Source organism: Cariama cristata, unplaced genomic scaffold (genome assembly GCF_000690535.1).
Source record: "Cariama cristata isolate BGI_N322 unplaced genomic scaffold, ASM69053v1 scaffold12176, whole genome shotgun sequence".
Lineage (NCBI taxonomy): Eukaryota > Metazoa > Chordata > Aves > Cariamiformes > Cariamidae > Cariama > Cariama cristata.
The window spans coordinates 1169-14519 of record NW_009622705.1 but is presented as its reverse complement, the minus strand read 5'-3'; the positions used below and the strand labels follow the sequence as shown (position 1 = coordinate 14519).

Genomic DNA, 13351 nt, shown 5'->3' with positions numbered 1-13351 from the left:
CAGCATCTCCCTGACCCCAAACAGGGACGAGCACCCCAACGCAGAGGTGATTTTGCTGCACTGTGGGTTTTAGCTGGTATTTGCATCCATGAGGTATCGGCTTCTTTTTGCTCTCTAGGGAAAACTCTGACTGCTCTTGGGAGGATGAAATACAATTTCCCAGCCCTTAGGCTAGAGCAGGACTCTCCTTTTTTTTGTGGTGGTTTTTGTTTCTTGGGTTTTGGTATTTTTTTTTTTTCCCCCTGCTTACTTTCAAAGGGAAGCTGGGGAGCCAGTTGCTGATGGGGGAAATCAGAGGTGGTTTTGCACGGTGAACCTGCCACTTGCCACCCTGCACCGCAGCGGAGCATGTCAGGAGCAATTGCTGCCTACGCAGGCATTTGTGTTATTTATTAACATCAAGCTAAATATTCATTTTAAAAACCAAACTTCTGCCCCAGATTTTGGAAGCCACAGGCAATTAGTGAGGAGCAGAAATGTTGAGGTTGATGTTCCCTATTTATATCCCTTTCGGGCTTTTCTTTTTTAGTATTCTCTTCCCTTCGTGGCCGGGGCATAGGAAACAAGCTCAAATCCAGTTTCTCATCTGAAGTAGATCCTGGTTTTTCATTTGTTGGTTTTGGTTTGTTTGGTTTTTTTTTGCCGTGACCTGAGCAAATGTGAGAGAGGACTTTGCATTGCTGAGCACAAAAAAAAAGCAGTTTTGCTGCTTTTCTGCACATGCAAAATGAGATTTGTAGCAATGGGGAGGTTTTATTAAAGGCCATAGATGTTCTCCCCGAGGAATATAAGAAAATATAAACCACTTTGCTCCCAGCCTAAGCCTTTCATAGAGCATCATGGTCAGGGTGGCACCGCTGCTGTGCAAAACATGCCAGGGGCTTAGGTTAAATGACCCCTGCTTTAGACAACCCGACCCAGGAGCTCACCTGCTGGCAGCTGGAAAATGCTCCTTCTGAGAAGCATCATGATTTATTTATTTAGCCTCTGTCTATTTAAACCACCGGTAGTAAGAAACACTGGTGAAAGAGGAACCAGAACGAGAAATAATTTAAAAAGAGAAAGAAAACCAGAAACCATCATATGTGCACAAGCAGGCTCTGTTCTTCAGCACTGTATGGGACTTATTTTCCCTCTTTTTACCCCAAAGCAGAGCCAGCAGCTGGCATCGCATGGGTCGGGGTGGCCTCACTTCTTTGTGCTCTCCTGGGACCTGTGGGCTGGAGAAACAGAGGTGTAAACCCATCAGTTTGGGAGAAAATGAGCAAAAAGCAGCTGCTTTTTTACCATTTTCAATTTTCAATTCCTGCACCTGAGGATTTAATATTTCAGTTGACAGTGAGGAAAACACATGCTATTTAAATCCTCCTTTTATTCAGAAAAAAAAACCCAACCCCAAATCCTTCCCATCTTACAGGAAGACCCCAAGGTCACCACATCACTTGTGATTTTTAAAATCATCAGGAGTATTTCTAGCTGGTCACAGGGTTTGATTTATACAACTATATATAGATGTATTTATATCCCTCATGGTCTGGCTGGTGTGATGGTGCTGGCATGGGTAAAAGCCCCTGGCATTTGGCAGGCAGAAGGAAACCTGTGGGCTTTTAGGAGCAAGTGTTACCTGCGAGCAAAGATGGGATTGAAACCCTGGTGGCTCTGGGTTTTTTTAAGTGGTCCTGGGGATTTTTGGGTGGCCCTGGCTGCCCAAGAGGAGCAGCCAGGCTTGGGCTTGCGTGCACCTCCCTGGTAGCTTGCAACAAAACAAAAAAGAGAGGGGAATGCCCCGTTTTGGGGCAAAACTGGAGGAGGGCTGCTGGACTGTGTGGGGAAGAGGCTGGCAGAGCCCATTTCCCTTCCACTGCACCGGTCTCTGTCTATGAGGGATCGTTGCGGAAGAAGGATGAGGTATTTGCAAGCTTCCTGGGGTTTTTGGAAACCAAGTTTCATCTTTGCAAGCTGTGCAGAGTCTTTCAAAGCGTCTTGGGGTCTTTGCAAGCCTTCTGGGGTCTCTCAAAGCTTCTTAGTTCTTTACAAGCTTCCTGGAGACTTTGCAAACCTTTGGGGTTCTTTGCCAGCCATGTAGGGTCTTTAAGTTTTCTGGGGTCTTTGCAGGCCTTGCAGGTTTTTCAAAGCTGCTTGGGGTCTTTGCAAACCTCTAGAGGTCTTAATGTAGCCACTGCAGCTATGCCAGCAGCAGAGAAAATACTAAATCCTTCTCGTAGAGGCTTTGGCAAAGCACCCACCCATTGCAACGTCTCATTTGGGGAGGAAGGAGAGGGGCAATCGCACTGTGGAGAGGTGGCTGAGGCATCCTCTCTGTACCTGCATTCGGTGTTGGGCACAAGTGCGAGGACCTGCCTGTCCTCATTGCAGCGAAAGCCTGGGTGATTCCCGCCATGGGCTGCTAAATAAAATTTGGTTTATGCTGCAAGAACGGGATTTTTCAGGACGCAAAAGTGCTGCTCCTGATGCAAGCTCTGCTCTGTGCTGTCACTTGGGAGATCAGACATGGTAAACCATTGCAGAACGTCTATATAGATAGACACGTATATATATATACACACATGTGGATGTCTGGAGGCTCGTGGTTTTGTGGCTATAGTCAATCTGGTCAGAGGAGTTCTCTGGCTCTTTTAAAAATCAGATCTGCCAGATTAGGAGCTGCTCTGCATAAACTTCCCCGCCGCTGATGGATCTCTGCCTGCCCTAATTTCAAGGACCTGGGAACAGATCCCAGCGCTGGAGCTTGCAAACAACCCCAGCGAGCTAATTCCTGAGGGTTTTCACGTGCGCATCGCCCAGCAACTCCTCCCCAAGGAGGACCGAGCCGGTGGGTGCGAGGGGGTTTTAAGCTCTATGGGTCCCTGGTGAGGAGCTTTGGGGTCGTTTTGTGGCTCCCTTCCTGCAGGCACGTGCCTTATTGCAAAGAGTAGGAGGGAAATGTTCCCCCCATGGAGTCCTTTCAAGCTGACCTTTCACGTTTAGGAGGTGCAAACAGGTGCCATCCCAATCGAGCCACGAAGAGCTGCCCATTCCTGCCCATTCCTGCCTGCGCCGGCTTTATTTTGGAAGAGACAGGCAGCTTCGAGGAGGCGAAACCAACCCACCGGTGAGGATGAAGGAGCTCGGTCAAAGCTGAGCCCACCCGTGGCTTTATTGCTCTCTAAGGAGGAAGCATCCAGCACGTCCCAGTGAGGGAGATATTTATAGGGAAGCAAATTTAATGCAAAGCTGGGGGAGAGCATGGGCAGGGTGAGTGCAGGGGTATGTGTACGGCTCCAGCCCTGGGGGAAAAAGCAGTTTTACGGGGTGCTTGGCTCTTGGATTGTCAGGTATGAAGTCTGCCTGCTGGGAGATGCCTTTATTTTGGGGAGAAGAAAGGATGGAAGGGGATTTCTTGTGCTTTCTCACCCAGGAGAAAGTGGTTGCAAAGCCAGGATGTTTTACTAGGACTGACACCAACCTCTGTTGGGTTTTATCAGCATTTGCTTGTCCAAACCAGCCTCCTGCCCTGCTTCCCTGGCTTCCAGCTGGGATGGGGAACGCAGGTCCATGACAGATGACTTGGTGCTGGCCTGGGATGCTCCTGCCCCACTGTTACAGCTACGTACCCAAAGAAAATAAACCCTCATGCAAACCCGAGCAGGACTTGATAACTGGTTCGATGCCTTGCCCTATTGCAAGTAATTAGGCTGACATGGCTCTTAAAAGTTCCTGCCTGCAATTACGTATGCAATGTAATAAATAAGGTGTAATTATTGGCTTAGGGAGGTTATCAAACTTTCTTTGACAGAGTGGCGGTGCAGGATGTGTGAGAAGGAACACCCCAAGAGGGTCTGGGCTATTCATGGGGTTCCCGGGGGACCACTGGGGTGTCAGGTCTTGCTCCATCATGGCTAGAAACAGGCTGAAATTGGGAAAAAGATGAAGTCAGCCCCCAAAAATGGGGCCGACCAAGCTCACTCAATTTAATGGAGAGGCAGGATCCCATCTGTTGTGTACCAGGGATCTTCATAGCAACTTCTCAGGACAAGGTGTTATTAGGAAGAGACACTCAGCCCTGAATGGGCCGGTTGACTAGAAATCGTCATTCTCCCTGTGCACGGGCACGTCGGTGCTAATAGCAGGTGGAGGAGGAAGAAGAGGTGAGTGCAGGTACCACCCAATGGAGACAAGGTGTTTTGGGCTTGAGTGAGCATCCGCAGTGACCGTGGCGGCTCAAAATGTGCCGTGACTAAACTTGCTGGAAAAAAAAACCCCAAACACAAAATGAAGATGAGGTTTCGGCAGTGTGTCTCCATCCGTTCCGGGTGGGTGTGATCCCAGGTGGGTTTGGAGAAGCACATGATCCGCTGAATACTTCACGCTTGCTGGGAGCCCGAAACCACCATCCTCCAGATTACAGACCATACTGGCCTGACCCCGTGGGGATTAAGGTGTGTTCCCTGTCCAGCACCGGGCTCAAACCAGCCAAGCAGGATGTCGTGCTAAAATCGCAGCAGGCAGCAAGCTCAGCACCGTGCCCAGTCCAAACCAGTGCGACCAGCAGCCACGAGTGGGAAATCCAACCTGCAGCTGTCTTTGGTAGGGATGCTACCATGGCCAAACTCTTCCTCAGAGGATGCAATGAGCTCCTTGTCCCCCGTGCCAGTTCTGCTTCGCCCCAGTTTGATGGGTTTTAGGGATGCGTGAAGGCTTGTGCTCCCCCGGGAGGGCTTGAGAGCCAACAAAATTCACAGATCTGTGAATATCAGGAGCTTGGCTTGTGCTGGTTTCAGGAAACAGGGTTTTATCTAAAATCTCAAGGAAGGTGAGGCCCTGGAGAGTCTGGAAATGCCACTAGTGTTCCCCGCTTGAGCATCCTGGCCACCCTGCTAGGCTCCCACGATCTTATTAAAGCTGTTCTCCTGTACGAGACACAGTGCTGGGTTTTTTTTCTGCTGCAATTAAAGTTGGAAGGAGCCCTTTAATGTAGACTGACTGGGAGATGTTTAAAACAGCTGGTTTGATCTTGCAGGGGAAGGTGCGCACAGGTCGCTGCTCCTCCAGCTGAGGACATGCGGCTCAGCGCAGTGGTGGGGACCGGTCCTTCTAGCTCCACCGAGCCTGCTTTGACCTTTTCGGCTTGCGAGGGGTCCTGCCGCTCACAAAACTGGGTTTCTCCTGTCTCCATCCCCCTCCTGCCCATTGCATCGCTAACGTCCCATGAGAACGGGGACCGCGTTGCCCCATTCTCCTTGCTACAAGGATGAACCTTGCAGCAACGGGGCGGTCGGCACACTCTGTCCCTGCACTGCCTTTTTCCTCCATCCCTGAGCATGCAGAAGACCTCCTTCCCGGCTTCAGCAAGATTAACCTCACCCGGTTTCCCTCTTTGCAGGTAGACAAAGCCTCCTGGGGTGGCCTGGAGAGAGATGGCTGTCTCCGGTAGATGACATCTTCCAGCAATGGGGCTGTTTCCCGTGGGAGCTTTGCTGCATGCCCCAAAAACCCCAATTCCCCTGAAACGCAAGGTCCAAACAAAACACTGAGAACTTTTAATTTCCACTGGAAGCCTCTTGTTTTGTTGTTGTTTGTTTTTTTTTCCCCTTCCCTGCCTGCCAAATAACCAGTTTTCCCTGCACCCGTTTCTGTCCGTCGCGCTCCTCAGGAGTTGTTATGATGGGAAGGACGGACCTGAACAAACATTCCCTTTTGTTAGGCTTTATTCGGGCATTGCCCTAATGGGGTAACTGAGGCCATGAGTCACCGCGGAGATGCTAGATGGAAAATTTGGGTCGTTTTAAAGAAAATGCTTTATTTTAATGATACCATGTATTGTAATAATCTCCTAAACAACCACGTTGTGCTACAGGAGGAGGTGAAATGTTTAATGCATTAAGCTTTGGAATCCTTATATGGAGCTATAAGGGAATAAAAAGGAGAGAATAAACCCTGGAAGAGCTCACTGCCAAGCATCCCAGGGCAGGGCTGGGTGTCACCCACCCTGTCCTGCCCTTCCGCCCCGTGTCCCCTCCTAGGAGCCGCCCGTTGCCCCGCCAGGGGCTGCCTTATCGTCTCCATCTCCCTGAGCAGGGCGGCAGCTTGCTGGGTGCTGGAGGTGGAGACGGCAGGGTCCCCTGGCTAAACCCCGTCATCGAGGGAAGGAGGAGTTAAATTCCCCTGCCTTTTAATCCAGTCGTGCTGGTTTACCTACAAAGTCCGGCAGCAGCTTCCTTCACATGCAGCCGCTGTCCCCGGCACATCATGCCCCAACGTCATGTCGTGCAGATGTCCACCAGCCATGCCAGCTATGGTGTCTGTGTTTTGGGTACCGAGGTCTTCCTCGATACGCACCGGTAAGACTTGGGATCGGGGTATCCCCATTGTTTTCCATAGGGCTGATGGGTTTTGGGGGAGCTCAACGGTGGTTTTGCTCTTTGTTTGGAGGGGAAATGTGTGCTAGAGAGAAAAGCAGAGTTTACTTTGAGCCCACTTTTGAGTTCATCCAATGATTTGGCAAGCTCGGTCAGTGCATGGGGGACATGTCCCACTGGGTCTGTTTTGGGGGATGATGTCCCGTGGGGAGCTGCACCCAAAGGAGGGACGTTGGCTCCAGCACACGCGAGGCGTCAAAGCGTAGTTGAGCCGTGACGATTTGCAGGCGAAGCCCATGCACACCCTGGCTAAGCGGGATCTATTTCTGGCTGTGAAAACATTAGGCAAGAGCAATTCAAGACGAGCAACTTGGCTGGAGATAAAATGGGGTAAAGAATAAAATGTGTGGCTCAGGCAGAAAAAATCCACCAGCGGGTTTGCATGCTTGATTTCACAAAAAGAGATTTTTCCAGCATTAAATATGGGGGTTACTTTATTGGCCAGATACGAGGCTGTATTTACCCTGCTGTTACATTGTCATTATTTAATAAATCACGTTTATAAAGATAGAGACTACAGGACAAGCCAGTCGGCATCGCATCCGGGGCAATTATTGGGGTTGTGTGTTGGAACCAGGCCAGGACATGCCATCCCCTCCCTGAAGGGCTTCGGATTGAGCTTTAGCTGCCCTAAAAAATTATTATTTTTTCCCCCCAGTCAAATGGGAATATATATTAAACCTATTATTTGCGATTTTATTTCCTGGGTTTGGACTCCAAGCAAGCTCAGTCCCATTTAAATATGGAGCCTGAGTCCCAGCTCATTTGGCTCCTCAGTAGCAAATTTGAGCTTTGGTCCAAAAAAGCAGACGGCGGATGCTCCTTGAACTAAAAAATGGGATAATTTTGTTCCTGGAAAGCAGTAGCCAGGAGGAACTCAGTGATGGATGTGTCAAGCTTTGACTGTGGTTTGGGCTGTTTTGGGGCAGAAAACGGAGCAAAATGGGAATCCGGCGGCAATGCTGAGGTGTAAGGGTTGTAAAATCAGGGCAAATAGACCCAAATTTGAGAAGTCATGGCATGCAATAGCGTGCAGGTGGATTTATGACATTCGTGGAGTTAAATACGAGGGGTGACAAGCGAGATGATGCTTTAATCTCCCCTTACAAGCCGCTGCAGGCACCAGGGATGCCATGCCAAGAGCAACACTGGGAATAAATGTCTTTTGTGGTTTGTGGTTGGTTTGTTTTTTTTTTTCTTGCTGTTAAAATTTACCACCCTGTCCCTTTTTGCATGCGGCTGGGGAGACTGGCTCCCGACGGCAGACAGGTCAGAGCACTCGTGCTCCTGCGATGGAGGTGCTGGGGCTGTAATGAGTAGGTAGGCAGCACTTCAAAGGTGAGGGATGTCATGCAGGTGGGGTGTGGGTTCTCCATGCTTGGATTCAGGCTCTGCTCCAGTTTGAGCATCTCTCAGGTCAGGGTATGGTCCTGCGATAGCCGTCTCCCCGGATGGTTGACGTAAAAAATTGTCCTGGTTCTTTGTCAGGGTTTTGTCATGGGATGCTGAAATTTTGGGGTGTTTCTTGCTGTTGTGGAGAGAGGTTGGATGCCCAAACTTCAGTGATTCGCAATCTAGGCTTAACCACGGACGGACGTGCTGAAGCTCCAGCGGGAGCTCTGCTTGCTCAACACCACCACAGAGATAATACATATAAAATTCAGACAATGCATTTCGTCACCCGAAGATGGTTTCTGAGTTCTTTCCGGCCAGTTAAGGCTGGATTTTAATTCCAGGTTCAAGTATTTGGCTCCACAGAGGAGAACAGGAGGGACAACTTGGTCTATAACCCAACACTTCTTTCTGTTTCAGATCTACCCCCAAAGGTGCCACGTCATTTGATGTCCATGCCACCTCTGCGGTTACTGTCCACATCATCCACAGCCCCATGACAAAACCCATGATTAACTCCAGATGGCCCCTGGATCCTGACATAGAGGTTGTAGTGACCATCGATGTCACCAGCAGGACTGTCAATGACAACAAGGTTAGTTGCTTTTTATGTACTGAAACTGGAAGTAGAAGTCAAACTTCCTAGGAAAGAAGGGAGGATTATGGGCAGACACGAGCATTTCTAAGTAGTGCTGACATTAGACTTAATTTCACGGAGAAAACTCAAACAGAATTGCGTAACTATCACTTACAAAAAGTGCAACTAAGAAGGAGAAGATCACATTTTGTGCCCTAACGATGAGATAGCAGTGGTTACAAAAGCCGGTGTCAGAAAGTCCATGCCAGGCAGCAAAAATACTCCAACCTTGGCTTTTTCCATGCCTGTTTTTGTGCTGAAGTGAGCAGAAATGGGTTCAACTGAACTATGATTAATGGAGAATGGCTTGGATGAACCCTCCAAGAGCTTATTGTATAGCGTTGGTTGGTCAACCCAATGAGTGGAGAGACCTACTCAGCACAACGGAACTTGGGTAATGATCTGGTAATGTCTTTGCAGGTTAAGATTTCATACTATGGACAGGAAGACAATGAGCTTTCAGTGGCTTGGTTGTATCTCACTTGCGTAGGTAGGTATTACAGCAACGCTTATTCAAACGCAGCCAACCCTTTGTGATGCCAAGATCTAGTTGGGTTCATGGGATGGGAGTTAAGTGGGGGGCGCGGGCTGCCCATCTGCAATGTGCAATGAAGGTTTGGGTGTTGACTGATGCTGACGAGCAAGAGGGAAATAATTAAAATGTTATTACACTGCCTTATATGGTACAAAAAAGACACAGGCTGGGCTGTGTCCCCACCCAATGCACACACCGAGCATCCTCCTCTGCTTGCTAAGACCATTGCATTGGCAGAAGAGGATCCAAAGGAGCCCATCTCACCCAACTTTGGCCAATGCCCCCCTCCTCGACCTCCGTTGCAGCTAGAGGAGAGGAATAAGCACCAAAGTGTAGTTGTCTGACCTATTTTAGAAGTTTAGGATGAGATGAATCATTCTTTGAAATGCCTATTTTCCTCTGCTGACTACAAAGGGAGTCTAGACAACTAGTCTGGATGCAGAGCCTTCCACTTGGATGGATTAATTACCCTAAATTTGGGATTTTCTAAAGCATTCACATGACAGTCAGACCTGTGTCCTTAAGTCATGTGTATGCCTCCCAAAATTGCACCTGAAGAGGCTGATGATTTCCCACATACCATGACTGATGGACTCTGCTGGAGCCATCTGGGGCCACCGCTGTCCACCGGGCTTTTGTCTTACAAATGTTTTTTGGTTGCTTAGCTTTAAAGCTTCAGTTCCAGCTTCTCTATGTCTTCCTTTCTGCATCAAGGAGAAGGACAATCTCTGCTTCAGTGCCTTTTTCCTCACACCGTATATCCCATTTGGAGGAATTTCTGTATTAATATAAGCTTAATACAGATTTAGGTAGGGTTTAGATGATGTTGCTGGTAAACCTCCGCTTTGTTGCAGCAGAGGCAGAGATTTGGGCCAAGAAAAGCTGTGTAAGGGAAAGTCCTTCTCAAATGTTTCATCAAGCCGAGTAATTATTTAGGTGTCCACTCGCCCATGGTGAAAACACTTTAATGCCTCCACCGTGTTTCGGCTTCATGAAAAACACTATGGTCGACATGAAATTGGTGAAAACACAAAATATGCCATGAAGCGGGTATGTCCCTGCTGGGGAACCAAGACAGGAGAAGATAGCTGGAGACCGAAGGGGGAAAGCCATGAAAAAGCCATGGGGTTGGCTTTTCTATTGGCATTTTGTTGGAGACGTTGGGTCTGGAGCAGCTTTGGGGCATGAAGGTGGGACTGGTGGTGGATGATCATGGCTAGTGCCAAGGATGAGCCCAAAATGCCACCAAGAGCTCATTCCCCTGCCAGTGGCTTCCTTCTTTCTTGATGTTTCAGATATATCCCTGGATGTGGACTTGAGCCGTAATGGCAGAGTGAAAAGCAAAGGGAAGGACAAGGTAATGAGAAGCTTTGGTGTAGGCACCGTAAGGAGGGTCAACGCTGGGTGTACTTGTTTGCAGTCTCTTCCCCAAAAATCTCCAGGAGGGAGAGGGACTTGGGTGGTGTCGCTGGTGTCTGAATTAAGGCAAATAACCTGGCAAATTCTCAACCTACTAATTGAGGAGGAAAAGACTTTGTTTTCTCACTTAGTGCCAAAATCTCCTGCCTCTCCAGTCCAGCCCTGAGGATCACATAGGAGAAAACACTCTGCTTTTTTTTCTTCCCCCTCCTTTTTTTTTTCCTTTCTGGACTTGAAACGTGCCACTAAATGACTCAGCTGCAAATTTAGCAAACAGCAAGAGATTTACCCCTTTAGCAACAGATCTGCATATGTCCAAGCACTTACACTGGAGTAATTAGCTGCAGCCCAATCGGCAGCACAAATTGTACATCAAAATGAGATGCATTTCTAGAAACGGCGCAGTGTTGTCCACAGGAGGCCTGGCAGATACTGCCTGGCTTGTTAGAAGATAAGATCTGTTTGAAATAGTGTTTGCTGGACCTGCTAGAAGCTAAGGTTAGGAAATTTAGTGGCTTGAAAGCGTCATTGCTGTCTCCCCACTAGCCTTGACTGCAGGTTGCAAGTTGTCCTCCAAGCATGGCCATGGTGGTGGGGTTTTCCCCGGTCCGGGACGAGGCTGGGATGGAGGAAATCTTGCTCCCATCCCCTTTGGGTGCTTCTCCTGCAGGCCAAATGGACGTGGGGTCCAGAAGGGCAAGGCGCTGTGCTGCTGGTCAACTGCGACCGGGACAGCCCCGGCGTGGGGGGGACGGACAGCGGTCAGGTGGACATACGGACCACTGCAGGTAGGGTGTCATTTGCAGCGCGAGGAGACCCAAAAAGTCTCACTGGGGTACTTCCCACTTGCAACACCTCCATCCCCTCTCTCCATGTCCCCTCTCTCCATCTTTCCTCCCCTGCCCACTGTAGACCTTCAGGACATGTCCGTCATGCTGCTGCGGACTCAAGGGCCCAGCGCTATCTTTGCTGAGTACCAGGTGGTCCTGCACGTCCCTGAGTCGGATGCGGATAAAGTGCGGGTTTTCCATGCTATCTGTGAGTATTTTTTTCCTTCCTTCCCAGATATCTGTGTATGACCTAGAGGTGGGTGAACTCTAACTTTTTTGTTCACTGTGGCTAAGGGCTGGGCACCTCTGATTGCTGGAAACACTCATTTATCCCCAAAGCTCTTCTGATGTGGTAGAAGATGAGGTTAAATGGAAAAAAGCAAGGGAAAAAGGATTTAAAAAAAGCTTTTCTCAATGAGGTTGCTGAAATTTTGCCATTCCTAAGGGGTGGATAACCCCCACGTAGCTCCCGGCACCTTTTTGGCGCAGGTGATGACCCAGCTGCCAAAGCAGCCCATCTCGTCGGGCAGCGCGTTTTGTCTTTGAACACCCCAGGAGCTGGATCCCCAGCAGCTCCCCGCTGAAAATCAGGTCAGGGAACCCAAGTATATCATTAGATGCTTAACTCGAGCCACACACCTTGAAAGGGTTGGACCTGAGGGTACGGAGTCCTCTTTGTACGAGGAAGATCAAGTGTGTTCCCCAGAGAGGAGGAGGCACACCTGTTCCTCTGAAAACCACACTGGCATCAGCCACCTCCTCGCTGGTGCCTCCTTCCAGCTTGGTGGACAGGTTGGTCACCCCGTCCTGGGTTGGGTATTTTGGTGTTTCTCCAGGGAATGACTCACGTCCCCACTACAAACCCGTGTTGGGACCGGACAAGCTCTCCTACGTGTTGGACCATGTCGGCAGTGGAGAAAACACCTTCTACGTTGAAGGGCTGGCTTTCCCGGACGTGGGCTTCTCTGGGTTGGTTTCCTTCAGCGCCAGCTTGCTGGAGGTCCCCCACAAGGTACGTGAGGTTTGCCCCATTCCCTGCAAAGCCCTGCAGTGATGGAGGGCTTCAACTGCCGCTCCCTGCTGTTTTCACCCCTCACAGAATTCACCGGGCACCCCAATTTTCACGGATACGGTCGTTTTCCGTGTGGCACCCTGGATAATGACACCCAACACCCAGCAGCCTATGGAAGTTTTTGTCTGCAGGTAGGAGCGGTGTCACCCCATTGCTCTCCTTCCTTGGGGGACTCTCCAAGGAGGAGTTTTTGACCCTTCGTTGCTATGTAGCAGCTATAGGGTGAGCCCGGCTTCATGCATGCTATACTGGAGGCAATATTTGGGTAGGGAGCCCACTGGCACTGCTGCACTCATTGCAACCCCAAGGAGAAAGGCTGGAGGACCCTCTCCAGGGTCTAACCTCATGCAGGACTATTGCCCAACACATTTTGGAATGAGGGATGGGCTGCACAGTCAGGGTTATGGGGGGCTTCTCATGATCCCCCCTTGCAGCCTTTGCTTCTTCCTCTCCCTCCAGCATCCGGCAGGGCTCAGACTCCAACGAAGTCTTTCTGGAAGTTTTTTGAAGAAAGCCAACTGCAAGCTGACCATCTGCTCGGAGGTGGAAACCCGGAGTGACCGCTGGATCCAGGTCATCAATCGATGCTTGTAATACGTGGCTCTTCTGGTCCATTACAGGCTCCTGGGGCCCCTAAGGTGTCACCCCTGGGAGAGATGAGCTGCGTTGCTCTGGGAAGCACCTAGATGCTAAAAGATGATCTGGGCAACTGTGAACTAAAGGACAGGGAAATGCTGCTGGTGGCGGCAACCAGCCCAGACAGGGATGTTGCCCAGGGACCTTGGTGTTGCAAGAGGGACCGAATGGGGCATTGGAAGAGGGACCCCATTGCAAAAGGGACCTCGTGGGGCTTTCCAAGAGGGTCTCCACTGCAAGAGGGACCCTACAGGACATTGCAAAAGGGGCTTTATTGCAAGAGGGACCCCACAGGGCATGGCCAGGAGGACACGGTGTATGCCGGCTGGTCCTGCAGCGTGCTCCCCACAGCGTGCCCAAGCCCTGCAATCCCTGCCCCACTTTCCTGCCCATTATGGCCACGTGCTGCTT

At 50.0% G+C, this 13351-nt stretch overlaps 1 protein-coding gene across 1 annotated transcript in view; it reads left to right on the top strand.

Annotated features, from left to right (window-relative positions):
• The first annotated feature begins 6249 nt into the window (after window positions 1-6249).
• Window positions 6250-13351, top strand: part of LOC104163430 (protein-arginine deiminase type-1-like) — a 7668-nt gene continuing 566 nt past the window's right edge. Inside the window, 10 exon segments of the mRNA XM_009702437.1 lie at window positions 6250-6341; window positions 8232-8406; window positions 8869-8938; window positions 10279-10340; window positions 11073-11190; window positions 11315-11440; window positions 12069-12244; window positions 12332-12435; window positions 12764-12801; window positions 12804-12877. Of these exon segments, the coding sequence (XP_009700739.1) occupies window positions 6250-6341; window positions 8232-8406; window positions 8869-8938; window positions 10279-10340; window positions 11073-11190; window positions 11315-11440; window positions 12069-12244; window positions 12332-12435; window positions 12764-12801; window positions 12804-12877 (1035 nt within the window).